The sequence below is a fragment of the Babylonia areolata genome, chromosome 13 (genome assembly GCF_041734735.1).
Source record: "Babylonia areolata isolate BAREFJ2019XMU chromosome 13, ASM4173473v1, whole genome shotgun sequence".
NCBI classification, from domain to species: Eukaryota; Metazoa; Mollusca; class Gastropoda; order Neogastropoda; family Buccinidae; genus Babylonia; species Babylonia areolata.
The window spans coordinates 33,516,812-33,543,467 of record NC_134888.1 but is presented as its reverse complement, the minus strand read 5'-3'; the positions used below and the strand labels follow the sequence as shown (position 1 = coordinate 33,543,467).

At 40.5% G+C, this 26,656-nt stretch overlaps 1 protein-coding gene across 1 annotated transcript; it reads left to right on the top strand.

The window, feature by feature from the left end:
* Positions 1-1,119: 1,119 nt before the first annotated feature.
* LOC143288910 (cyclic AMP receptor-like protein A) lies at positions 1,120-25,484 on the top strand. The gene is made up of 13 exons (XM_076597579.1): positions 1,120-1,389; positions 5,238-5,290; positions 5,694-5,748; positions 6,484-6,540; positions 7,981-8,041; positions 8,744-8,831; positions 9,362-9,451; positions 10,639-10,674; positions 11,640-11,718; positions 13,350-13,397; positions 14,035-14,117; positions 15,945-16,092; positions 25,193-25,484. The coding sequence occupies exons 1-13, from the start codon at positions 1,321-1,323 to the stop codon at positions 25,322-25,324; spliced, it is 999 nt and encodes a 332-aa protein (XP_076453694.1). The 5' UTR covers positions 1,120-1,320; the 3' UTR covers positions 25,325-25,484.
* Positions 25,485-26,656: the final 1,172 nt, after the last annotated feature.

Sequence of the window (26,656 nt, the reverse complement as noted above, 5' to 3'; positions counted from 1 at the left end):
GTGTTTGTGTTCAGTTTCATGAAATAAAAAAACAAAAAAACAAACAATTCCAAATGACTTAACTGCCAAACCAGAAGATACACAGCGGTGTGAAAAACAAGAACAAAAAACAAAAAACAAAAAAACTGTTCGTACGTCAGTCCTCCATCTGGTTCATCACCCTCGAGTCAAGCCCCGCCGACTCCACACTCCCTGCCTATATAAAAAAAAAAAAAAAAAAAAAAAAAAGGATTTAGTGACCCGGGCCCCCCGGCCACCCCCCACACCCCCTCCGTGGGGATGCCGGGGGTCTTTCAGTATAAATGGCCTCGATCCCCGCCTTCTGGAAATTCTGTGCAAGAAATTCTGCTTCATCTTTTCTATCGCTCTCTTTGTTTCTGCCTTTTTTCTTTCTCAGTTCACTTTTATCAGTCTGCCTTCCCAGTCCATTCCCCTTTCTTTTTTTCAAGGAAGCCTTGATACTTTTTTTTTCTCTCCCCTTTTCCGCCGGAAAATGATGTTCTATTTGTGCTGTTTTGCTCTGGCGATTTGTTAGTGAGATGTAAACACTGGGATGGGCACTATCATTAGTAGATGCTGTGATTTAGACTCTTATTTTGCACGTTATTTTACTGTTTTGATGTGGGTTCCGTAAATCAACGTGCCATCATTTTGCGGTCCAACAAACCATGAATTTGTAACCAATAGGTGCGATAATTTACTGAGGACGCTAGAACAGGACATTACTGTAGTTAAGGTTATACATATAACCCTTGCATAGATATCATTCTATTTTACCTGCTGTGCATTCATCAAATGTTTGTGTGAATGAGACTGGGTGATTAATCATCTGAACAGTATATATATATATATATATATATATATATAGAGAGAGAGAGAGAGAGAGAGAGAGAGAGAGAGAGAGAGAGAGAGAGAGAGAGAGAGAGAGAGAGATCTTATATATGATCTCTGCGATTGTGGGCGTGGAAATGTTAACTGAATTTGATCCTTATTTTTGACTGAAATGGTTTGATGTGTGTCATTATTTTTCTTTCCGGTATGTAGACAGTGTTTGGGCAATGATCTAAAAATAACTCAGCGCGGCTGACACTGTAGCAGGATGTGATTCCAACATTGCGAAAGTGATTAATGAAATATTAGTCATAACTGTCAGACTCTAGCGCTGTAGCAGGATTGTGAAACTGTTTACAGTGCAACAGAATTGCAAATAATCGAGAAAGTTAGAGCAACAAAAAGCATTCAATCTTACAAGACAGTGGTTTAATATTTTCCCGAAGTTCTACACATCGCAGTGCGTCGGAGATATATCAAGACTCGGCCATGGTGGTGGAACCAAACGCCTCGAAACTGTTCACCTCCTGCACCATTTCTGATGACCCCAATGCATGTGTAAGTTAAAAACCATTTTCAAAATGTCTGTCTTATAATCAAACTTAATGAAATGTGTTCATAATATTTGTTTGCGATCAAATCATTTCAGTAAAAGTACGGATCAACTTCAGTTGACATTTCCACGCCCACAGTCGCAGAGATCATATATATATATATATATATATATATATATATACTGTTCAGATGATTAATCACCCAGTATCATTCACACACACACACACACACACAATCACACATACAATCACACACAATTATGCATTGCATGCACCCATCTCTCTCTCTCTCTCTCTCTCTCTCACTCTCTCTCTTTCCCAATCGCTATCACACACACACACACATTGATTAAGTAATGATGTAATGTCTGTTATTATGAGTATGTGCATTGTGCATGTTGTGTGGTATGCAAAAGTAAGGGTGTATCATTGCTGCCAGACAAATGCCAGTAAGCTCAGTTCTGGGATTGAAATATATCATATTTGTGTCTTGAGACATTGAGTCAGATGCCAGTGGTGAAATCAAGACAGAAATGACTAAAAGCATAAACTGTGGGATGCATTCATCATTAAACTTACCAGCACACACTCATGTGCATACATGTATGTATATATGTATATTATATATATATATATATATATATATAATGATATATATATATATCTATGTATGTGTGTATGTATGTATGTATATACATATATATATATATATATATATATATATATATATATATATACATATAATACATGCATGCACACACAAATATAGAATAGAATAGAATATTAATAGAATATGACTTTATTACCAAGTGTACCGGGGTCACAAGAAATATTGGGGGGAGGATAGTACATAACAAGGTACGAACATAAATTGAAAATCATACACAAACATAGATACAGTAGAAATTAGGTATGCAAGTGCATATCAATATAAAAAAAAACTTGTGCATACTCACACATGCACACACTGCACACACACACACACACACACACACACACACACACACACACACACACACACACACACACACACTCTCTCTCTCTCTCTCTCTCTCTCTCTCTCTCTCTCTCCCTCTTTCTCACACACACACGCGCGCGTTTGAACAGAAGCCGCATATTACATGTGGATGGAGCTGATGACTAGATATTCATGTAGATGGTTGTTGATTGCACAGTTCTATTTATCATTGTGGATTTTGTTCGAGAGACAGGGCATTGACTGCTCTGGGGAAAAAGGTATTGGTGAAGTGATTGGTTTTCGTCCTTATACTTCTGTACTGTCAACCAGAGGGGAGCATCTCGAAAATCCCAGTTGTAGATTAAGTCTAGCAGACTAAAGCTCTAAGTCTATGATTAGAATCATTATGACTGTCATGTGACATTGTTAATTAACGTACATTGTTATGTGATAATTTGGGGTTGTTCCATGTGATGTTGTAACTGAAATTCATAGTTTGCAGGATACATGAAATCAAGCCGGTATTAATGTTCACCATGCCTTCTGTTTAAATGTTATATGAATGGTCACAACACATGCACAGACACACAACACACACACACACACAGTGACACACACACACACACACACACACACACACACACACACACACACACACACACACACACACACACTCACTCACTCACTCACTCTCTCACTCATATATATAATATTAATTATATATAATTTTAATAGAAATTTGACAGTAAGAAGAAAACAAAACAATGATAATCCTGATGAATTTGTGAAGAAATAATTTGGAATGTTGAAGCAATTTAAATACCACTACCATTATGGGCTACTATTCATGGTTTGTCTTTCAAATCACATGTGTGCATGCCTCAGATGGTTTTTATGCCAAACACTTCAGTGTTATTGTTAGTGTGCATACTCTGTGACTGTAACTGTAAGTGCAGTGTATGTATTATACACTATACAGCTTCCTCTTGTATATCAACTGAGTAAGAAACACTCAATTGCTATGGTATCAGTACTATTACATTCTTTTTTTTTTCTTCTTCTTAAATCCCACCATTTGGGATTGTGTGGATATTTATGATGACAGCATATATCTCATGATCTGCTATCTGACTTGGTGCTAATGCCCCATTCAGGGCAATATATAATTTTAGTCATTAACATTATGCACCGAACAGCAAATTGCAATTGAATATGTTTAGTCCATCATGTGCATGCAGTATAAGGGTATACTGTGTCATCTATGAGCAGCCACAAAAATCTTTCTTGATTCATAATATCATAATCATAATGATAATATTAATTATTCTTCTTCTAAATCTACTTCTTCTTTCTATTCTATTATATTAAATTATTATTTTATTTTGTTTCTTTTTGGTATGGGAATTGGAATGCTCATGTCATGATAATCATGACAACATAATAAACATGGGAATGACGACTTAAATTTCTAGTGGAGAATTTTGTTTGTGTGAAGTATATTGTGACTAGAATTACACTTTTTTTTTTCTTTTTTCTTTTTCCTTTTTTTTATACTTAGAAATATAATTCAAGGCAGCAAATAGTGTGAAATACTGACTGAAACCATATATTGTCAGATTAACGTTTTCTTGTACTGACATTTTAACAGTCATTTTAGTTAATATTAACTAAGCAGTACAAAGAGAATCAAATTTGAAAAACTAATGATACGATTGTGAATACAATTTTAAAAAAGAACATTTTAACAAATCAATTTACCAAATATCAATAACATCAGTATCTAAAAAAATGTTTTAACACATACACATACTCACATATGTGTACCTCCACCCACCCCTTACATACATCCATGCGTGCACACATACGTTCTTTCAGATTCCCCCACCTCATTCCCCTCTCCCAAGTACACTTGTTGAGTCACATCCTGATCTCTTTCCCCCAATACAAAGACATGAAAGTATTCACACCCATGTGCACAATCTCTCTCTCTCTCACTGTGACACACACACACACATACACACACACGCATGCACGCACGCAGACACACACACACACACACACACACACACACACACATACACACACACACACACACACACACACACACACTCGTACACGTACACACATGCAAACACAAACAACAGCATCAAAGCCCCACAACTGAAGCCCACAAACTAAAGCAGTAATGTAACACAGCAAACTGCAGTTCAAACTACAATACATAGCATGTCATACAAAATACACAATCCCAATGATGTGTCTGTGTTGTATGTCATCAGGGTTTTGGTTTGGAGTCGGTCATCGGTCATTGATGAATTTGAAATGATCCAAAATGTGTCAGCCAGTCAGATATTGACTTATTGAAAGGCCTTTTTGCCTGTTATAAATTTCTTTCAAAAGGAAAAAAAAAGAAAGAAAAAAAAAAGAAGAAGAAGAAAACGATGTGAATGTCATTACCTCACAATGGTCTTCCACGAAGACTGACTTCCCAGAAGGCAGAACACGTAATGCTCCATCCGTTTTGTCAGTTTGTTTCCTGACATCTACTGCAGCAACATAAAGACACACAGTCACACACACACACACACACACACACACACACACACACACACACACACACACACACACAGAGTGTAAACACACTAAATCCACCAAATGATCTTTGTATTGATTCTCCAATTATAATGACAGAGTTGGAATTCTATCACTTGAAGCATATCGAGATCTTGCAACATCAAAGTTTGTTATTACATACGCCATCAGATGAACGAGCCATTCTCTCTCCATCCCTCTCTCCAGTGTATATATATGAATCTCTCTCTCTCTGCTCTCCCTCTCTCTCTATATATATTTTTTTTTTCTTTTTAATTATTCTTTCATGGGCTTTTTTTCAGGAGACGGTCATCACTATTCGCAAAGTGGTTGCATCCTTTTCCTTTATTGGATGGTAAGATTTTGTTGAACACTATATTTTTTGCTAAAGTTATAACTTAAACTGAATTAAAGTATGCAATGTTGGTTTGTTTCTGTATTTAGATGATTATGATTATTAGAATAATTAACATCTTAAGGTCAGATAGTTTTCAAGTTCCTGCATGAATTATAGTCCTGATGATTACTAATACTGTTAAATTGTACTTTAGTGCTTACATATTTTCCATAATCTAGATTTGTGAATAATTATTCGTTTTGTTTAAAAGATAAACTGCATTTAAAACTATATAATATTAAGACATGTAGTATACATTGTATTGATTTCTCTATCAATGATTGTTGCACATTACTTATTATTTATTTTTATTACTATTATTTATTGTGATCTGAAATATTCATCATGTCATATGTTTCAGTATCTTCATGATCCTTGTCATATGGCTGTTCAGGAAATATGTTGTATTTGCACAGGTGAGTTTTCAGCTTTGGATTTTGGAAGGTAAAATGATTCTTAATTCAGTTATTTCAGTTTGTGAAGATATAGCAACCCAAGATCATTATCTATTTCAGTTTGTGCAGATCTACAAAGTAAGCTATCCAATTGCTAGGCTGAGTACCTGGGCGTATGATTTTCATCAGTTCCAGTTTATGATACAAAATAAAGAAAAGAAAAAAAAGTGTGACATTCTTGCTCCTTTGTATCTATCTATCTGTATATCTATCTGTCTGTCTATCTATCTATCTATCTTCTGTCTCTGTCTCTCTCTTGATAGACTTTTAAAATATATAATGACTGTTACAAGGAATGAATTTGGTTCTTTTGATTAATTCGCATTGTATCCAAATGGGCTTTTTCTTTTTTTCTTTTTCTTTTTTTTTCTTTTTTTTTTGTCCGATGTTTGTCTTTTTGTTGATGTTTTTTTGTTTGTTTGTATCTTCTTTTTCCTTCTTCTTTTTGTTGTTGTTGTTGTTGTTACCTCTCAATCTGATGTCTCACCAGAAGAAATGTAACAAGACTGGAGTTTCTCTATATATGTATGCTCCAACTCCCAGTTAAGATGTACTGTATTTCAGTTGAATTTCTTATATAGTTATGAGTGTGTGTGTGTGTGCGTGCATTTGTGAGTGTGTGTGTGTTTGTGTGTGTGTGTGCACACGCGCGCGTGTGTGTGTGTGCGTGTGTGTGTGTGTGTGTGTGTGTTTCAGCGTATGATCCTGTACCTAAGCATTGGTGCTCTCTTTGACTGCGTTGCCTACTTGATGGTGAGTATTTATATACTATACATATATATATATATTTTTTTTTTTTTTTCTCCTTAGAATAAATAAAACAAAGTTGAAAACCCACACCTATTTTGTTTAAACAAAAAAAAAAACAAAAAAATCTGAATTTTCGCTGCCACCCGGCAGCTTAGTCACAGATAATCCATATATAATGTGTGTGTTGATGTGAGTGTGTGAGGGTCAGAGTGTGTGTGGCTATGGGTGTTAGGCTGTAGATGTGTGTGAATCTTCTTGGTGGTCATTTTCCCTTCAGTTGAAGGCAGTAATGATAAACATTTAAAAAAAAAAAAGAAGAAGTTAACTGTACTTGCTGCATAAAAGAACACACAGAGAAATGCATTGTTGAAGTGCTTCTGTCCGTTGGTCTTTCACTGGAGGAGGAGGAAGAGGAAGAGGAATTTTAACTCAGTACGGCCAGTCCTCTCTTCTCCTCTACACAGACCCCTCGGATGTCCAGTGGGTGTCTGAATGACCCAACCTTTAGCTTCTGTCGTCAGAATTGTGGTATTCTTTGTCAACATTCACCTCTTCAGCATAAGAGTCTTCCGCTTGCAATATTTTGATGATGGTAACTGGTGTGAAACGCTGTTAACGTCGTCTCTTTCGCCGTTCGTATGGAGAGAGTTAATGTATTATCACACATTGTCAGATTGTGGTGATGGTAGATATGTCTCACTGGCTGGGCACTTGAAGACAAAGAAGAAGATACTGATATGTGATACAAAAACTTAGAGCTGTGTTTAACATTGCTTATATATCTGTCTGTCTCTCTGTCTGTCTGTCTGTCTGTCTAGTGTCTGACCTATCTATCTATCTATCTGTCTATCTGTCTGTCTATCTATCTATCTCTCTATCTCTGTTTGTCTATCTATCTGTCTATCTGTCTGTCGATCTGTCTGTTTATCTGTTTGTTTATTGTTGTTTGCAATTTATTTCATTCATTTGTGCTTTTGTTTCCTCATTATGTATTTATTTACCCCCACAATCCTTTACCATGCTAATTTCTTACAAGAGCAGCAGTGAATGATGGATTAATTGTCTGGGAAAGTAATTGTGTGCCTCTGTGGGGGTGGGTGGGGGCTGGGGGCGTTTATGTTCGGGACTGTGCACCCTTGGCATTATAATGTGAGTATCTGACTTTGGAGTTTGTATGAGGATTGGAGTTTGCGAGTTGAAGCGATGTGTGTGAAGGGGGAGAGAGAGAGAGAGAAGGGGAGGTGGGAGTGGGGGAGGGGGTGGGGGTGGGGGGCATGGAAGAGTGTGAGTCAGTTGTGAGAAGGGAGGAGGAGAATAGTGTGTGTGTGTGTGTGTGATTATGTTTTAATTTGCACACTTTATGGTCTTGGTGAAACGTTTAATCAGCTTCTTTTTCTTTTCTTTTCTTTTCTTTTTCTTTTTTCTTCTTTACCCTTGTTACAGAGCAGCACCATTGAAGATGGTCCCTTGTGTGACTTCCAGGCATGGTGGCTGACGTTTTTTGGTGAGTTGGACTCTGTGATTGTGGAGAGGGGGGGTAAAGATAATGGCGACACAGATTGATTTCAAAGCTTGTGCATGTATGCATGTATGTACACTGTCAGTCTCTACAGGGGAGGATGTTGGCCACTATTTCTTTAGCTGGTCTCCCTCATGGGATAATATTTTTTTTATCAGTGAATAAAAATAACAAACAACAAAAAAACAAAACAAAAAAAAACAAATCAAACCACTCAAAAATACAGGAGGAAGAGTTTGTACACTTCAGATTCAGGTCACAGTGATTTCAGTTCATCAACGTTCAGCAGTGAGCACATTTTATTATTCTGTTATTATCGCCTTATTTTTTCCTCTTTTTGTTTAAAGAATTTAAAAGAAATTTTTTAGATTTAATATAAATTATCTATTTATTTATCGATTTATTTATTTATTTATTTTTCATTTCTTCTCTTGAATTCATTTACTTATTTATTTGTTTAATTATTTATTCATTAATTTAATGATTTTTTTTTCCTTTTTTTTTTTTTTTTTTTTTCTCAAAGCCTGACTAAGCGCGTTGAGTTACACGCTGCTCGTCAGGCATCTGCTTAGCAGATGTGGTGTAGTGTGTATGGATTTGTCAGAACGCAGTGACGCCTCCTGGAGTTAGTGATACTGATACTGATCAGCAGTGAAGTGGTTTTTAAGCGTTTTTCTTTTGGCCCAGACTGGACGGTGCTGCTGTGGGTGTCGTGCCTGACCTTTAACCTCTTCATGAGCATCATCATGGCCACCACCACGGAGAAGTATGAGAAGTGAGTAACGGGTTAATATTTCTGTTGATAGTGATGATAATGGCCTTCTTCTGAAAGAATAAGAATAATGATAATCATGATAATAATACTGATATCAGTAAGAAAAAACAAACAAACAACTAAAGGCAAATGAAAAATAAAGGCAAAAGATAACAGAAAGAAAGGAGGAAAATGACGATGGATGGAAAGAAAAAAAAACTGAGAGAGAAAAGAAAAGTCTTCCATGGATATAAAACTGTGCATGTGTGTTGATTGATTATGTGACAAAGTGTGGAAGGGATTTTATATTCCCTGTCTGTTCTGTGAATCAGAGATGTTTGTCAGTCCCTTTTTTTTTATATTTAAAAGTCCTATGTGGGTAAAATGATATGTATGACAAAGTGGGGGAGCTTGTATTTTTCCCTGTCCATTCTGCAGATCAGCAGTGTTTTCAGTTCATAGTTTGTTTGTTTTTGCTGCTACAGAATTGTGCATGCAGGTTGACTGGTTTGCGACATTGATGACGTTGTGCTGGGTTGTGTGTTGGTCAGGGTGTACCACGCCATCTGCTGGGGTCTGCCTCTCTTCCTTTCCCTGCTGCCCTTCACGGGGGACCACTACGGGCCGGCCGGAGCCTGGTGGTCAGTGTTGTGTCTGTGTGTGTGTGTGTGTGTGGAGGGTGGGGGTCAGGGGGGGGGGGGAGGTGTGGGAGGGGGGATGTGTATATGTGTGTGAGGGGGGTAGGAGGAGTATGGGGAGAGTGAGTGTCTGTGTGTGTGAGTGTGTGTGTGTGTGTGTGTGTGTGAGTCTATGTGTGTGTGTGTATGTGTGCGCAGTCATGCCAACAGCAAAGTGAGAGCTGTATGGTCAGTGATTTCTCCACTGCAGTGGGAATTAATTCACAGCTTAGTCTTTTGTGAAGGACTGCGATTCTTAAACTAGGAGGCAAGATTGCACTGGCTCTTTGTGCTGCAACCTTGCAGGCTAGTTGGCCTTTGGGAATGGTCCTAATGCCGATTGTCCAAAAGCCCTCTAGGCGGAGAGAGTGGAGATGTAACTTGGGCAAGACGCTGTCCACTGTAGTGTTATCAAATTCTAGCCCAGATGGTCCGGACAGCACTTGCCTCCTCTGCTGTTCTGGTGGTCATAACAGGATGTCACTCACTGTCACACTTTGCATGTGTATTGTTGTGTGTGTGTGTGTGTGATTGTGTGTATATGTGTGCATGTGTGTGTATTATATATTTGTATGTATGTTTAAGGACGGGTATAGGTGTGGGAGTGGGTGTGTGTGTTGGTGGGTTGGTTGGGTTTGTATGTTGGTGGCTATGTGTGTCTGTGTGTATGTTTTTCGTGTGCATGAGGGTGGGGGTGGGAGGTAAGTTTTTGATAAGGCGCAGTGGTATCGATACAGGATCCAAGCTTTACGACAGTGAACGTGATTCTGTTTTAAAACCTCCTTTCCCTCAGTCTGATATATCATAGTTGTCGCTATAAACTGTATAATGCCTGGGTCACAACATGGTTGGAAAGAAGTCTTACGAAATATCAAACAACATGACAAAGATGTGGACATGAAGTATATAAGGGAAAGAAGTCTTGTAGAATGTGTGTGTGTGTGTGCATTTTGTAAATAATAATTAATATGTATGTGAACAAAATATTTCTCAACTTCCTTTCATGTTAACTGGTACTTCTGTATTACCAAGGAATAGAGTAGGTCACTATGTGTTATGAATAATGTGCATGTAAACAATTTGTCTCCACTGCTGTTTGTCATTACTGGTACCCATTTTCGTCTTTTTTTTTTCTCTCTTTTTTTTTTCAGCTGGATCAAAGAAGATTTGGGATGGAGACTTGGCATGTAAGTTAGACAACAATTGATCCTGGTTGAGGACATTTATGACGGTGATGTAGAGGTCTGTGTCGATGATGGATGATTGATGATGTTTTTGAAGCATTCATTTAAACACAAAAACTAATAGAGGTGTGTGTGTATGTGTGTGTGTGTGTGTGATGTTCACATATGTGCAAGTATGTGTGCTGTGTTCATATGCCTGTGTGCAAAAATACATGAACATGATTTTTCAAAAGCAGATACATCTAAATGTGTGTGAATGCATGCTTGCGTGTAGGTGCGGGAAACCTTACTTGGATGACTCAAGCTAAGACGGAAAATAACCATTTTCATTATCTTCTTCTTTTTTTTCCTAAACCTGTGACATGATTCTTTTTTTCTGTGTAGAAAAAGAACAGAAAAGTAAAGCTATTTTGCATGGCAGTATAAAGCAGTTGGTTGTATGTTTGGGCTGGACAGTATCAGCATATAGTATTTGCTCACACACATGTGTACATAATCATGGTGTTTGTTGAAGTGACATGTGTGTCACAAGTGTGTGTGCATAGACACAGACACATGTGTCAGATGGCAAATTCTAATACAAATGTATTTCTATGCATGCATTCATGCACACACACACACACACATACACATGCAGGCTCTAACACTCATACACACACACACACACACACACACACACATTCATACACACACACACACACACACACACACACACACACACACACACACACACACACACACACACACACACACACACTCACTCTCTCTCTCTCACACACACACACTCTCTCTCTCTCTCTCTCTCTCTCTCTCTCTCTCTTTCTCACACGAAACATGTAGCAAACTTAGATTGACATATGTAAAAAAACAACAACAACAGTTAGCATAGGTTACCATTACTTAAAACATGTAGATTTAAGAACAGCCATCATGTGTTTCCTATACACAGTGTCATTTTCTTGTTACAGCTGGTATGTTCCTCTGTTCATCACCATCATCATTCTCTTTGTCGTCTACATCTACATCACAGTCAGGCTCCGACGACAGGTGAGATGTCAAAGCCACCTGTATTTTTGATTTTGTTTGTATCTTGTTTCAGTGTGGTAATACTGTGAATGTCAGTATTCATTCAGTCAGTTGTAAAATGTCTTTTGTTGCGAAAAGGTTGGTGATTTTTTAAAATTTTTTTTTAATAATTTTTTTGTAGGTTTGAGAAGAAGAGGGAGACACAGACACGCGCGCGCACACACACACACACACACACACACACACACACACACACACACATGTACCACTGAGCTATATCCCGTCTAAAAACACTTATAGTGAATAGACGTTAAACTGAAGAAAACATATGTACCATTCCAGTGGGAATTCATTTACAGCTTTAGTCTTTTGTTGATGACTATGAATCTCAAACTAGGAGGAAAGATTGCACTGGCTCGTAGTGCTGCAGCCTTGGGGGCTTGTTGGCCTCTGGGAACCATCCCATCGCCAGCTGTCCTAAAACCCTCTTGGCTGAGAGAGTAGGGATGTGTTTGGGCAAAACACTCTCCACTACAATCAAATTCCAGCCCAGATAGTCAGGACATCAGTTGCCTCCTCTGCTGCTGCTGATGCTCGTCCAGCGAAGGCTGTCATCACTCAGTGAGAAATAGAGGGCCCAGAGTGTCTGCGAATCGATATCGATCGCGCCTTAATTTTAGCCCGATATCCCAATCGAACCATATAATTATGTGACCTGGTTCGAGACAAAATTTGACAAAAAACAAGAACGCCAGAGAATCGACAGACAGACAGAAAATATGAAAAAAAACTTAAACGTATGGAGAGCACAGGACAGGAGTCATAATGGCTGCCGTCAAAAGAGGGCACTAGCCAGCAGGACAAAGGGGAGGTTACCTACTTCCAGGAGGTCATCGGCCGTAGTTTCATTTTCTCCGCATAGGCGGATAGTAGTTTGCACAGGACAGGAATGTCAGACCCCTGCTGGAGTCTGCACTAGTTGGGTCACGGTAAATATGTTATTTAAACATAATTTTAGATAGAAAATTTCCTCTTACAGGTCAGGATGTCTGTCACCTTTCTGTATTTGGACTTTTCCTCTTTGAATTGCGTTACTTGTGTCCAGTCAAATCATTCAGTCTTTAAACATCCATGTGTGTGCTTTTGAGTGGTGAATCATTGAAATGGATGTTAGTTGGTGAGAAAAAAAAAAGGACGGCATGGAGATATTTCTTTCTGGCTGGCTTCAGTTATCCAGAATGCTGATGTGATGACTCTTCAGTTTTGCCGTTCATGATAATAATAATAATAATAGCAATAATGAAATTTATATAGCGCTGAATCTTGTGCAGAGACAAATCAAAGCGCTTTCGCACCAGTCATTCTCACGCATGCATAACTCTAAAACTGGAGAAACTGAAGACAAGGAAGAGGCAGGGAAGGGAGGCTATTTTGGGAAGAGGTGGGGTTTTAAGGCCTGACTTGAAAGAGCTGAGTGCGTTCAGTGTTTGGTTCATTCATGATATTGTTGTCAGTTGAAACACAGCAAATTTTTTTTTGTTGTTTTTTGTTGTTTTTTTTGTTTTTTTTTGTTTGTTTTGTTTGAATACTTAAAAAAAAAAAAATTTAAATCTTTTATCATGTTTTATAGACACTTACTTTTTGTTTTGAAGGCATCCAGGTGGGAAGGCACATACGACCCTGATGCAGAAAGAAACAATGTGAGTAAACGTCTAAACGCGCAGCATTTTGTGTGTTATATAGTTCACCCACAGGCTGGTAAGTACCATTGGTCTGTCTACAGGCTGCCTAGGATATAACGATATACTGTGAATCTCTGCATTATTTAAAAAAAAAAAAAGAAACGTTATCACATGAGAACGATGTTGATGTGGTTATTGCTTTGATTTGGTGAGAGGATAATTAGTGTATTGAATGAGCAAGAGGTTTATCATTGCGCTGATTTGGCTAGGGTTTAAAAAAAAAAATCATTCATTTTTCATTAATTGCATTTATTTGGTGGGAGCTTTTTATCATTTTAGTATGTATGTTTGTGTTGCCATTAGGGAGCACTCATATAGAAAAGAAAGAAAGAAAGAAAAGAAGAAGAAAGGAAATACATGTGCTGCATGGACTTGAATGTAACAAAGGCCAACAAACAGAAAAATGTGGGGGGGGGGGGGGGGGTGAGAGGGGGGGAGTATTTGTATTTCTGTTGTGATATAACCTTACAATCAGCAATCAGTTGACCTTGCAAATTCAGAGTAACGGGATATATATATATATATATATATATATATATATATATATATATATCAAAGATGTTACATGTGCTTGTGGTGTGTTGTTAATGAACAGAGACTGCTGAAGGAGGATATCAAGCCGTTGCGTTTCTACCCCTGCGTCTACCTCCTGGTGTCCATCTTTCCTCTGGTGAACAGGTTTGTGGAGAAACACGCTTGTCTTTCTCTCTCCCTATGGAACTCACTCCCAGAAACAATTAAACAACACCATTGCCCATCCACCTTCAAAAAACATTGCCTTTCCCACTTTGTGCCATAATGTGTAATGTAAATCGTTCATTTTATTGATACTGTTTGTCAGATGTGTATGGTTGACAGAACCTTCCTCACCCTCTATCCCCCATTCTGATGTGTAATGCGGTGTGTGTTGTGTGTGTTTGTTTCTTTGATTTTGTTCTTTTTTTTTTCCTATGCATTTTACTAACACCATGCTAGTGCTTGTATGCCGTGTGTGTGTGTGTGTGTGTGTGTGCGTGTGTGTGTGTTGTTTTGTTTCGATTTATGCATATTTTTTTCTTCTGTTGTGTATCTCTACTAACACCATGCTTTCATTTTACTAAATATTGTGTAGTGTAGACCCTATTCAGGGCGGGGACTGGATGTAAAAAAAGCACACCAGTGCTTATCTATTATCCTCGAAATAAAGAATTTGTCTTGTCTTGTCTTGTCTCTCTCTCTTTCCTTGATTTATTGCCATCCGTCGTGTTGTCTGTCTGTAATATGCAGCCTGACCCCGGCCTCTCAGTGTCTGTGTTGGTGTCTGTCACAAGTTTTCTTTATTTTGTGATCAGGCACCGACGTAGTAATAATAATGATGATGATGATGATTTAATGATAATGATGACAACATTCATTAAAAGATAACCGTGATAATACTAAAACGAAGAAAAATAAGAATGATGATAGTAGTAAAGACTACTAGTACTAGTAATAATGACGGTAATAATAATGGATATTTTGTATGGCACTCTGTCCAGAACACTGCTCTAGGTGTTTTGTAAAACACAATGCACAGCAAAACACATTGCATCAATGTTACATATACACACCAAAATGGACCTAGCAAACTATTTACACACACATAAACACAATAAATGCCTACAGAGAAGCACACATTCAAACATACATGAGCACGGAATCACATCTGGTGAGAGGAGGCATGCTGTAGGTTCTCTTGGTTTCTCTGGGCCTGGCTTTAAGAAGTGATGAGTGTTCACCCTTGAAATGGCCGCTTGGCCAGCCTGCTGGGCTGTAACATAACTCACTCGGGACGACAAGTTTTCTCCCTTGCTTTTCCCCACAGACGGCCCATTTGTAAAGGTTTGGAAAAAAAATTACAAAAAATACAAAATACAGAGTAAGAAAATGAAACTTTCAGAACTGGTTTATTACGTGTTGAGCTATTACATATAAAAAATTTAAAAAAATCAAATTTCTCATCTTATTTTTACAGTTTTGCCATATGTAGAAAATACTGCCAATTTTTCACCCCGAATCACCATACCCATGCTCGCTTTCTGCATTGAATTTGCTTTCTTCTTCTTCATCATCCACCTCTTCAATGTCCGACCCTTCAATTTGTAGCATTTCAAGTACTTCGGCAACCCTAAAACGTTGCCATCGCTGCCTTGTTCGCTTCACAACATTTTGAGAAGAGCCCGCTTTGCTAACAGGCTGGCACGCGAGCAGACGACCGGTCAGTGACTTTGTCAGCGTGTGTGCGAGACGGGCCACACATAGCAGGCTGACCAATCATACCATTCGATTGTGGAGTGACCCAGAATAGCGCACTCTGCTTGGCTAATCACAAAATCACAGTGCGTGATGGGTTTTTATTTCTTGAAAATGCTATTCCATTCCGTCGTCTGAAACCGAACACATTTTATGTAGGAATGCTCATGCATTCCTTCGTCCGGAGAGAATTAACAACTCGATTTGATTTGATTTGATTTGCATGTTGTTCAGGATTCACAATGCTGTGAACCCTGGCCATGACGTGTTCTGGCTGGTGGTGATGGCCTCGCTGTCAGCCCCACTGCATGGAGTCATGAACGCCATCGTCTTCGGCATGGATCGGGAAACCATGAAGAAGCTGACGCCCTCGCAGATCAAGGTGAGTTGTGTGTTGTGTGTTGGCTGTGTGTCCTTCTAGCTGCTGCTTCTGGTTGTGTAGCAGATTTGCTGAACACCACCCCTGTGTCATTCAGATTGTTCCCGTTGTGTGCTTCTTGTGTATGTGTCTGTGTGTCTGCGTGTGTGTGTGATGTAGCAGTTTGTGTGTGGGTGTGTTTGCAATTCTCTTTATCTCCTTTTCGTGAAATGCTTCGAGCCCTGTTTATAGAATAGGCGCTGTGAAAATTTGCATTCCCCCCTTCCCCCCTGAAACCCTCCTTTGTGCTTATCATTGATGGGAGTATTTCTGTTGTTATGCTGACTTTTGTTTGGGCATTTTGGTGATTTTTTTTTCCCCCCCATTGTTTTACTTTGTTTCAGTATTAAGATTCACACTTCATCGCTGGACATTGAGTATAAAGTTTTCAGTGTTACATTAAATGAAAGTGAGGATCTCCTTATGAGACTGTTTTGATTCCATAGTATTACCACTTAATATCAGTTGACACTGGGCTGTAACAGAAGCAGAACTATAAGATATTCCTGAAACACTCGCGTGCAAACATTGGAGGCATCCGTGGCAGTGGGCTAGGCGTTTGAATTCTGATCTCTTTTTGCTTGGTGTTGTGGCCTTTTTTTTCTTTTTTTTTCTCAAGGCCTGACTAAGCGCGTTGGGTTACGGTGCTGGTCAGGCATCTGCTTGGCAGATGTGGTGTAGCGTATATGGATTTGTCCGAACGCAGTGACGCCTCCTTGAGCTACTGAAACTGAAACTGAAACTGTGGCCTTGGGAAAGGCATTTAGATTTCCCTCACTCCACCCAGGTATGAGGGTACCTAACTTCGTCTGCGGAAGGTTAGAAGCGCAGGAAAGAGAGAATAGGTCCTTGCTTTCCTGTGCCGAGCCCTAGACACAGCGGATGTGAATTCTATTTGTATTTGTATTTCTTTTTATCACAACAGATTTGTCTGTGTGAAATTCGGGCTGCTCTCTCCAGGGAGAGTGTGTCACTATACTACAGCGCCACCCTTTTTTTTTTTTTCCTGCGTGCAGCTGTATTTGTTTTTCCTATTGAAGTGGATTTTTCAACAGAATTTTGTCAGGAACAACCCTTTTGTTGCCATGGGTTCTTTTACGTGCGCTAAGTGCATGCTGCACACTGGACCTCAGTTTATCGTCTCATCCGAATGACTAGCGTCCAGACCACTACTCAAGGTCTAGTAGAGGGGGAGAAAATATCAGCGGCTGAGCCGTGATTTGAACCAGGGCGCTCAGATTCTCTCGCTTCCTTGGCGGACGCGTTACCTCTAGGCCATCACTCTACACTTCCCTGCCCCTGTGGCCATAAAAGGCTGCAGGACCTTCAACTTTCACCTTTTAAACATTCAGACAATGGTGGCTTATTTTGTATCGATGGATGTATGTTTCCATTCCTCATGGGTGATGCTCAGTGGTCTCCAAGTTCATGCATGTATTGAGCCTATCTGTGTTTTCAGAAATTTTAAACTCCAGTCCAGTTGGTATCCTCCTTTGATGTATTTAATACTGTTATTTATGTTTACATTGTTGTAGGTTAATACTTGTTGATATGCATATACATGTTCTCCTTCCCATGACAACTCATTCAATACACACCAAAACCTCCTTAGACTTTTTCTTATAATATACTTTTCCTCTGATACATAACTTTTTTTTTTTTTTTTTTTTAACACTAATATTCACATGCATTCCCTTTCCTTTATACACTACTTTACTCCTTTCCATCTAAAAACACTTATAGTGAATAGACGTTAAACTGAAGAAAACTGTGTCAGCAAGCTGGAGTCAAAGCGAGAGTGTCATGAAATTCGAAGCAGGAGACTGCTACTGTGGTTTGGTGGCTGGTTGACTGGTGGTGGTGGTGGTGGTGGAACGGGAAGTTTGTTTGATGTCCTGGAAATTGTAGACAACTGGCATTAGTTTTTACATTTCAATGTTACCATTTTGAAAACAGATTAAATAAAATGGCAGGAGAGTAGGGGAGGAAGGGGGATTGTGGGGTGAGTTGGGGCAAACAGGGTGGGTGGAGGGAGGGGGGTTGTGGGGTGAGTTGGGGCAAACAGGGCGGGTGGAGGGAGGGGGGTTGTGGGGTGAGTTGGGGCAAACAGGGTGGGTGGAGGGAGGGGGTTGTGGGGTGAGTTGGGGCAAACAGGGTGGGTGGAGGGAGGGGGTTGTGGGGTGAGTTGGGGCAAACAGGGTGGGTGGAGGGAGGGGGTTGTGGAGTGAGTTGGGGCAAACAGGGTGGGTGGAGAGAGGGGGGTTGTGGGGTGAGTTGGGGCAAACAGGGTGGGTGGAGGGAGGGGGGTTGTGGGGTGAGTTGGGGCAAACAGGGTGGGTGGAGGGAGGGGGTTGTGGGGTGAGTTGGGGCAAACAGGGTGGGTGGAGGGAGGGGGTTGTGGGGTGAGTTGGGGCAAACAGGGTGGGTGGAGGGAGGGGGTTGTGGGGTGAGTTGGGGCAAACAGGGTGGGTGGAAGGGGGGTTGTGGGGTGAGTTGGGGCAAACAGGGTGGGTGGAGGGAGGGGGTTGTGGGGTGAGTTGGGGCAAACAGGGGGGGTGGAGGGAGGGGGTTGTGGGGTGAGTTGGGGCAAACAGGGGGGGTGGGTGGAGGGAGGGGGTTGTGGGGTGAGTTGGGGCAAACAGGGGGGGTGGGTGGAGGGAGTACCTGAACCCCCTATGTCTGCATACGGCAAGCAGAAGATGAAATACGCTCGTTAAAAGATCCTGTAATCCATGTCAGCGTTCCGTGGGTTATGGAAACAAGAACATACCCAGCATGCACACCCTCGAGAACGGAGTATGGCTGCCTACATGGCAGGGTAAAAAATGGTCATACATGTAAAAGCCCACTCGTGTGCATATGAGTGAATGTGGGAGTCACAGCCCATGAACGCAGAAGAAGAAGAAGAAATCAGTAGAAGTTTCAGTTGCTTGGCTCAGTTTGTTGAGTGCTTTGAAAACATCAGTGTTCCTAGTGACTGTACATGAGACTTTTTGTTTGCTGATGATTGTGCCCTCAACGCTGGATCTGAAGCTGACATGCAACTCAGCGTCGACAAGTTTGCCACTGCCAGCAGGAACTTCGGCCTTACCATCAGCACGAGGAAAACTGAAGTTCTCCATCAGCCAGCCCCAGGGAAACCCTACGTTGAGCCCAACATCACAGTCAACGGTCAGAGACTCAGTGCGGTGGAGCGGTTCACATACCTTGGCAGCACACTGTCACGAAATGCGACCATCGACGATGAAGTGAACGTCAGGATTGCAAGAGCAAGCGCAACTTTTGGTAGACTCAATGCAAATGTCTGGAACAGAAGAGGCATTAGTCTTGAGACCAAGCTAAAGGTCTACAGAGCAGTAGTTCTCCCCACACTACTGTACGCCTGCGAAACTTGGACAGTGTACCAACGACATGCCAAGAAGCTGAACCACTTCCACACAACATGCCTAAGGAAGCTACTGAACATCAAGTGGCAAGACAAGACCCCAGACACAGAGGTGCTCGCAAAAGCCACCCTTCCCAGCATCTTCACCATCCTGATGCAGTCCCAGCTTCGCTGGGCTGGACACGTGGCGCGCATGCCAGACCATCGGCTGCCCAAAAGGCTCTTCTATGGCGAGCTGCAACAAGGGAAGAGATCACACGGAGGTCAGAAGAAGCGCTTCAGAGATACTCTGAAAGTCTCTCTGAAAGCGTTTGATATCAACCCTGACTCCTGGGAGGAATCTGCAGTGGACCGTGACAAATGGCGCGCTGCTGTGCACAAAGGCGCCAGGTTGTGCGAGGCCAACAGGACTGCTGCAGCTGTTGAGAAGAGGCAGGCCAGAAAGTCACGGGCAAACAAGCTCCCTGACAATGATATGCCTGTCTTTGTCTGCCCCAACTGTCAGCGAACATTTCGTGCGCAGATTGGACTATTCAGCCATCTGCGCACTCACAGGTAGATTCATGAGCATCCTTCCCCCCACCCCACCACCACCCTCCCCCCATCCCCCATCTGGATGACAACGATGGTCATCATCGATCTCGATGGACACACACCACCACCACCACATGACACCATTTGCATGTAAGTAAGACTTCATAAATTGACACTGGCGTGCAATTTGGACCAGTATCTGAGGGATGTACTTGCATTCACAGACACAGACACAGACCCACAGATGCACACACACACACACACACACACACACACACACACACACACACACACACACACACACACACACACACGCTTATTTGAAGCAGAATAGTCTGCATGGAGAGTATGAGATAATGATAAATGTCTGAGTTGTTCATGTGCAACCAGAATTGGAGAATGGCATTTGTGAGTAAAAAACAGAAGGATGTGTTTGTTTTAAGTTGTTGATGCTGAAAAGTTGGAAGGTTTTTGGAATGGTAAAGTCAGGGGATGTTGTTTAACACCATCTCCCTGTCCTCTGCTTACATACAGCATCCACACATACATGCCACACATGCATGCATGCAGACAAGCATGGATGTGAACATGCATACACACACACACACACACACACACACACACGCATATGGCACCACACACAGACACACACACACACACATATGGCACCACACACACACACACACACACACACACACACAGTGGCTTCACGCAGACATGGGGGATGTTCTGAATTTTATGTTTTTGTTTATGAAAGACTTGTCATAACAGAGAAAGCCATGCATGTGTGCATGCACAGAGTACACAGATCAACCTCCCAGTTTGCATCTTGCTGAAACCTGCATGAAAGGAATGCATACATATATTTGTATACTTCTCTATGTGAAATTTGGGCTGATCTCCCCCAGGGAGAGCGTGTCGCTACACTACAGCGCCACCCATTTTTTTGTATTTTTTCTTGGGTGCAGTTTTGTTTATTTTTCCTATCAAAGTGGATTTTTCTACATAATTTTGCCAGGAACAACCCTCTTGTTGCCGTAGGTTCTTTTACCTGTACTAAGTGCATGCTGCACACGGGATCTCGGTTTATCATCTCATTTGAATGACTAGCGCCCAGACCACCACTTGAGGTCTAGTGGAGTGGCAGAAAATATCGGTGGCTGAGCCGTGATTCGAACCAGTGCGCTCAGATTCTCTCGCTTCGTAAGCAACATTTTATTGAAAAGAAAAAAAAATTTCAAAAGTGAACATAAAACTAAATTGAAGTAAAGAAGAGTAGGCTGCTCGCTCTTTGGTGATGACTTTTTATCTTGACAGAACCCTCGTTTGTCATTGCTGTTATACACTTACATGTGTACAAGCGTTGTCATTATCATAAACGCATAACCTGTAGGTATCATCTGATTATAAGCATGCTATTTTCTGTTTATTTTGTTTGTTTTATTCTTGGGTGTCATTCTATGGAGGTAGAAATAGACTTTTTTTAATGCACAAAAATTATTATCATCACACTGAGATGCCTGACTAGTTATCTGCTATCAAAATTAATGGGGAAAAAGCTCCGATTCAGAATCCATGTTTATTTTCCTTCAGAAACGTTTATGTTGATTCTGTATCTCCTGTTCTTTTTTGTACTAGAATTTTAAAAAGATTGATTACCCCAGAATCCTCAAATTTCCATGGCAAGGAGAGAGCACTTTTTTTTTCTTTTTTTTTTTTTTTAAACAAAATTCTCTGGCACTGAACGGATTGATGGAAACATGGAAAAAAGGCCTTCTGTAAGTAAAGGGTACAGGTATTTTGTGCAAAATACCCACTGGTGGGCCATTAACTTATATCTTTGATATATATATCAGATAAATAGATATGGATATAGATAATATGTATTTATGCATGTGCATGTGTCTAATGTTGTATTTTACATAGTTTTGTTCATTTCCTGTCTTATTTTTATATTTCATTATTTGATATTATGATGTTTATTTGATATTTTATTTTCATTTCATTTCTTTTCTCTTTTCTTTTTTTAAAATTTTATTTCATTACATCATGTCATGGGACATCTTTAGTGTTTTAGGTTTTCCAATGGCAGGGTGAAATACTGTTCCCATTTTAGCTGAACACATCTTTACTGTGTTTCAAACCATCTTGTAGTGGGATAATTTCCCCATTTTAGTTGCACACATCGTCATCTTGTAGTGGGATAATTTTCCGATTATATCTGGACACATATTTTGAACTGTTTCACGTCCGTTGGAAAATTGTTTGGATAAGATAAGATAAGATAAGAATAACTTTGTTATCTCCAACTGTAGAAATTTGGTCAGGTGCATTATCACAACATAGACAAGTAAACAACATGGGGACCATAACTGTAAAAGTCAACAACAGCTTTTACGAATATTACGAAGATACAAATGTAAAAAATATCTTATACACCGTTTCATACATACATCCACACACTGCAGGTAATAACTAGTATTCTTAATATAAAAACAGAAAGAATTAAGAAACATTATTTGAATATAATTATAAACATAACCTACTATACTGCACATTGATTATAATAGACAGATAAGAATAAAGATACGTTACGGAAAACCGCAACCAGATAATCAGCACACACCCGCACCCACCCACCCCCCACCCACCCCACACACACGGATTACTGAGGCAACCTGTGTTGGATGTTGTCTGACAGTGTGCTGCACATGCTAACAAAACATGCTTCATTTCACTTTAGGCAGCTAAGGAAATCCAACATGTTCGAACCACAGCTGAAATAGCTGTATGCTTGTTTTTCTGTGTCGGTTAACTCTCTCCATACGAATGGCGAAAGAGACGACGTTAACAGCGTTTCACCCCAATTACCGTCATCAAAATATTGCAATTGGAAGGCTCTTATACTGAAGAGGTGAATGTTGACAAAGAATACCACAATTCTTACGACGGAAGCTAAAGGTTGGGTCATTCAGACACCCACTGGACATCCGAGGGGTCTGTGTAGAGGAGAAGAGAGGACTGGCCGTACTGAGTGAGTTAATTGAAGTCCAGTGAAATATGTTCTGCTAGGTGAAGCCCGGAAACTAAAAGTACCCTTACGCCATTGTGTTGGGGCTTGGGCATGTCAGCAAAGCACTGTACTTCACCAGTGCGTGCGTATCAGCACAGAGAAAGTGACTGAGTGATTGGTGTTGATTCTGATGTAGCACCTATCCTCGGCCCAGAGACCGAGCTGTGTAACTAGTGTAAGCACTTTACAAACATGGTCATTTTGTACAACAGACTGCCTGCCTGGGTACAGCTGACTGAGACCTGCCTTCAGGTGATCAGCGTCAGTTTCCTCTGTCATTCAGTCAGGCTACAATGAAGTGTACAAGTCCTCCCCCCCAACCTTGGTTTATTAAGTCTCATTTGAAAGACAAAATGCCATGAAGTTACCTTGATAATCATAATAATAATAATAATAATGGTATTTATATAGCACTGAATCTTGTGCAGAGACAAATCAAAGCGCTTTCGCACCAGTCATTCACACTCATGCATAACTCTAAAACTGAAGAAACTAAAAGACAAGGAAGGGCAGGCAAGGGAGGCTACAAGGCCAGACTTGAAAGAGCTGAGTGTGGAGACTTGACGAAGCGAAAGAGGACATTCATTCCAATCGCAAGGTCCAGAGACAGAGAAAAAACGGCAGCCAGCAGTCAAGTGTTTGAATCTGGGTATGCGTAAACAGAGTGGATCGGAAGCCGATCATAGTGAGCGAGATGGAGTGTAGAGGTGAAGGCAGCCAAGAAATGGTTCAGACTAATTGATGTCAATGTAAAACTTGTGAAAGCTTCTTTACTGAACTGAAAGTAATGATAATTATAAGGAGGATACTACATTTTGAATGCTTTCAAACTTGTCAAAATGCTTTAAAATGATACGTCAGTCAGACACACAAAGCACACAAGAACACATACGTATGGAAGAATGAGATGTGGATCCATATAGTACTGTTATGGACTAAACTGCCTTAATTGGTGAAGAGACTGCTTGAAAACGATTGTGTTTAGTTTTGTTTCAAAGGGTGTGAGTGGGGGACTTTGAGAGACTGGAAAAGGCAGTGAATTCCAGATTTGTACAGCTGAAGAACTGAACCTCTCCTGCCATGTTTCTCTGCTGGGTTTGGGAATACCAGAGATTCTGTCATCAGCTGAAGAGTGTAGAGACATTGAAGGCACATAATCTGCTTGAAAGGTCAGAAATATACTGGATTTAGTTCCAGAAATTACATGAAAGCAGAGACACAAGATCTTGTACCTAATCCTCTGCTCAACAGGAAGCCAGTGCAGTTCTTTTTGATAGAGGTTTATAATGCTAAGACTTATGTGACTTAAGAATGATAATTTTTTACTTATTGGGGAGCTTAGAGGTGCTTCCATGGATAGCCAGCATGAAGGGAATTACTGTTGCCTAACAATGTGATAACATACAGTTTGCACAAATTAATGTTTTAGTTGCTTGTAGTGTTGTTGTTTTTACTGTGAGGGTTTTGGTATTGAACCTGTTGCATGGAGCATGAGATGTCAAAATGAATATCCACACAGCCTGAGCTTTCAAATCTTGTCCTAGATTCCGTTTTCTCACTTTTTTTTCACATTCTCTGCTAATAGCATTTGTATTTTTTCTGTTCTGTTCTGTGTCTCTGTATACCATTGCGTTCAGTGATAAAATGCAAAGCAACCATATTTCCAGGATGTTTCTGTTCCCCTGGCCACCCTTCCTCCATCCCTGCTTTGTCTGTTCCTCTCAGCCCAGTTCGTGGCACCACTGACAGCACTCTCACTGTTGCTGTGGTTGTTTAGGTTTCCCATGTGTTGCCTGTCACTATGGGAATGTGCTATAATTTTGCGGCAGACTTCTTGTGTTTGCTTCCAAGCAGATCCTGGCTTAGCTTGTGTTCCTCCAGGTGCCAGACCTCTAGGCTTGGCTTGTGACCTGTTCAGTTCATTTCTGTGTTGTAAAGATTTTTTTTTTTTTGTGCAAGAGAGAACCCTCTGTTTTGCCTTATTTCCTGGTGCTGTTGTTCTTTTGGTGGGTGTTTTGGGAAGGGGGCTGTGTGTGCTGAAGAAGGGCCTGGTTCTGTTCTTTTGCCTGCAGATGGCGTGGGTGTCTCACAGTCACCAGCAGGAGGTGCGGGAATACCCACTGGCGCTTGGTCTCTCTGATGAGCTTGACCCCACCCCGGACAGTTCCAAGTTTCGCAATGTGGCCTATTCCAGACTTCACTGATGGCGTCTGGACTGGTTATCAGTGTTACTCACCATTGTTGCTCTGTGCTCGCGATGAAATATCCACTTTGTTGTCAAGATCATGCGGCTGATCAAGACGGACTTGAAATGTCTTGTGGCAGAAAATAACCACAATACTTTTACTGATTTTTTTTTTTTTTTTTTTTTAAGTGTCAAAATCTAAACAATATCAGCAGTAGAAATAGTGACACTGACTGACCAGAGAAAAAAAATCTTTCAGAAGACATGTTTTCTTGGTCGATGACACAGGCATCTTCAGTCTCTGTTAACTCACTCCGGACGATGGAACGCTATAGCGTTCCTGACATAAGGTAGTGTTCCGGATGAGGGAACGCTATAGCAGTTTCGACAGTTAAATTTTTTTCTGTGTTTTCCTCATGGGTTAGCATAACAATCACAGCTACGCCGGCATTGCAAACGTGTCGAGGGCCAAATGGAAAGTTTCTTCATGAGATTCCATAACAACACATTCCACAGCGTGCCAGCAAGTTCAGGACCCCACACGATAAGCTAATCTGCATACATATTGAAAATGGCGTCGCAGGCGATACAAGTGAAAATTTTTGGAGCAAACTAGATCATGACAGCGACTTTTAGCACTGTTGAAGTGTTTGCAATGCTTCAAACTGAAGGTTTCGACATCGACAAGGATGATGAAGACGTTGAATAAAGTATCTGCAGTGAAGAAAGCTACCAGCAAGTAGGTACTGATAGTGATTGAGCTTCTGAGAGCGGTGAAGACGGAGGGTGGTGGGCATTCACACGACGTGAGGAGAGAGGTTAGTTGGTCAAGTACAGTGAGTTTCATTCAGTAACTTTATGTTTTGTATTTTTTGTGATTTTTTTTTTCCTAACCCTAACAAATGGATTGTCTGTAGGGAAAAGCAAGAGAGAGAACTAGTTGTCCGGAGTGAGTTAAGAAAAGGTTTCATTTATTCATACAAGTCTTTACAAACCCAGACAAGTTTACACACCATGGGTAGACTCTCAAGACCTGACCAGCTCATTGGTTTTTTTGTTTGTTGTTTTTTTGGGTTTTGTTTTTTTGCATAAGTTTTTCATCTGCTTTATATTTTATTTGTTAATGCAGATGTGATGTAACATGTGTGGATCAGTTCCCGCATTTTGACACCACCTTGAAACAGAAGCTGGACAAGTCTGTGTCACTTGGCAATCAGAGCAGTTCAGGGCACCACCATTCCATGAATCTCCTCCTATTATGGTCACAAAAAGTAATCGTCTGTCTGTGTTATCATCTGACTGTGCCTGTGGGTCATAAGATGAGTGTATCGTGAAAAGAAAGGGCAGCTTT

Bases quoted from the DNA above. Each gene is read 5' to 3' on its own strand.
- LOC143288910 (XM_076597579.1), top strand. From the start codon at position 1,321: ATGGTGGTGGAACCAAACGCCTCGAAACTGTTCACCTCCTGCACCATT. The intron at 6,541-7,980 runs GTGAGTATTTAT...CCCTTGTTACAG, and splicing joins ACTGCGTTGCCTACTTGATG to AGCAGCACCATTGAAGATGG. The intron at 11,719-13,349 runs GTGAGATGTCAA...TTTGTTTTGAAG, and splicing joins CAGTCAGGCTCCGACGACAG to GCATCCAGGTGGGAAGGCAC.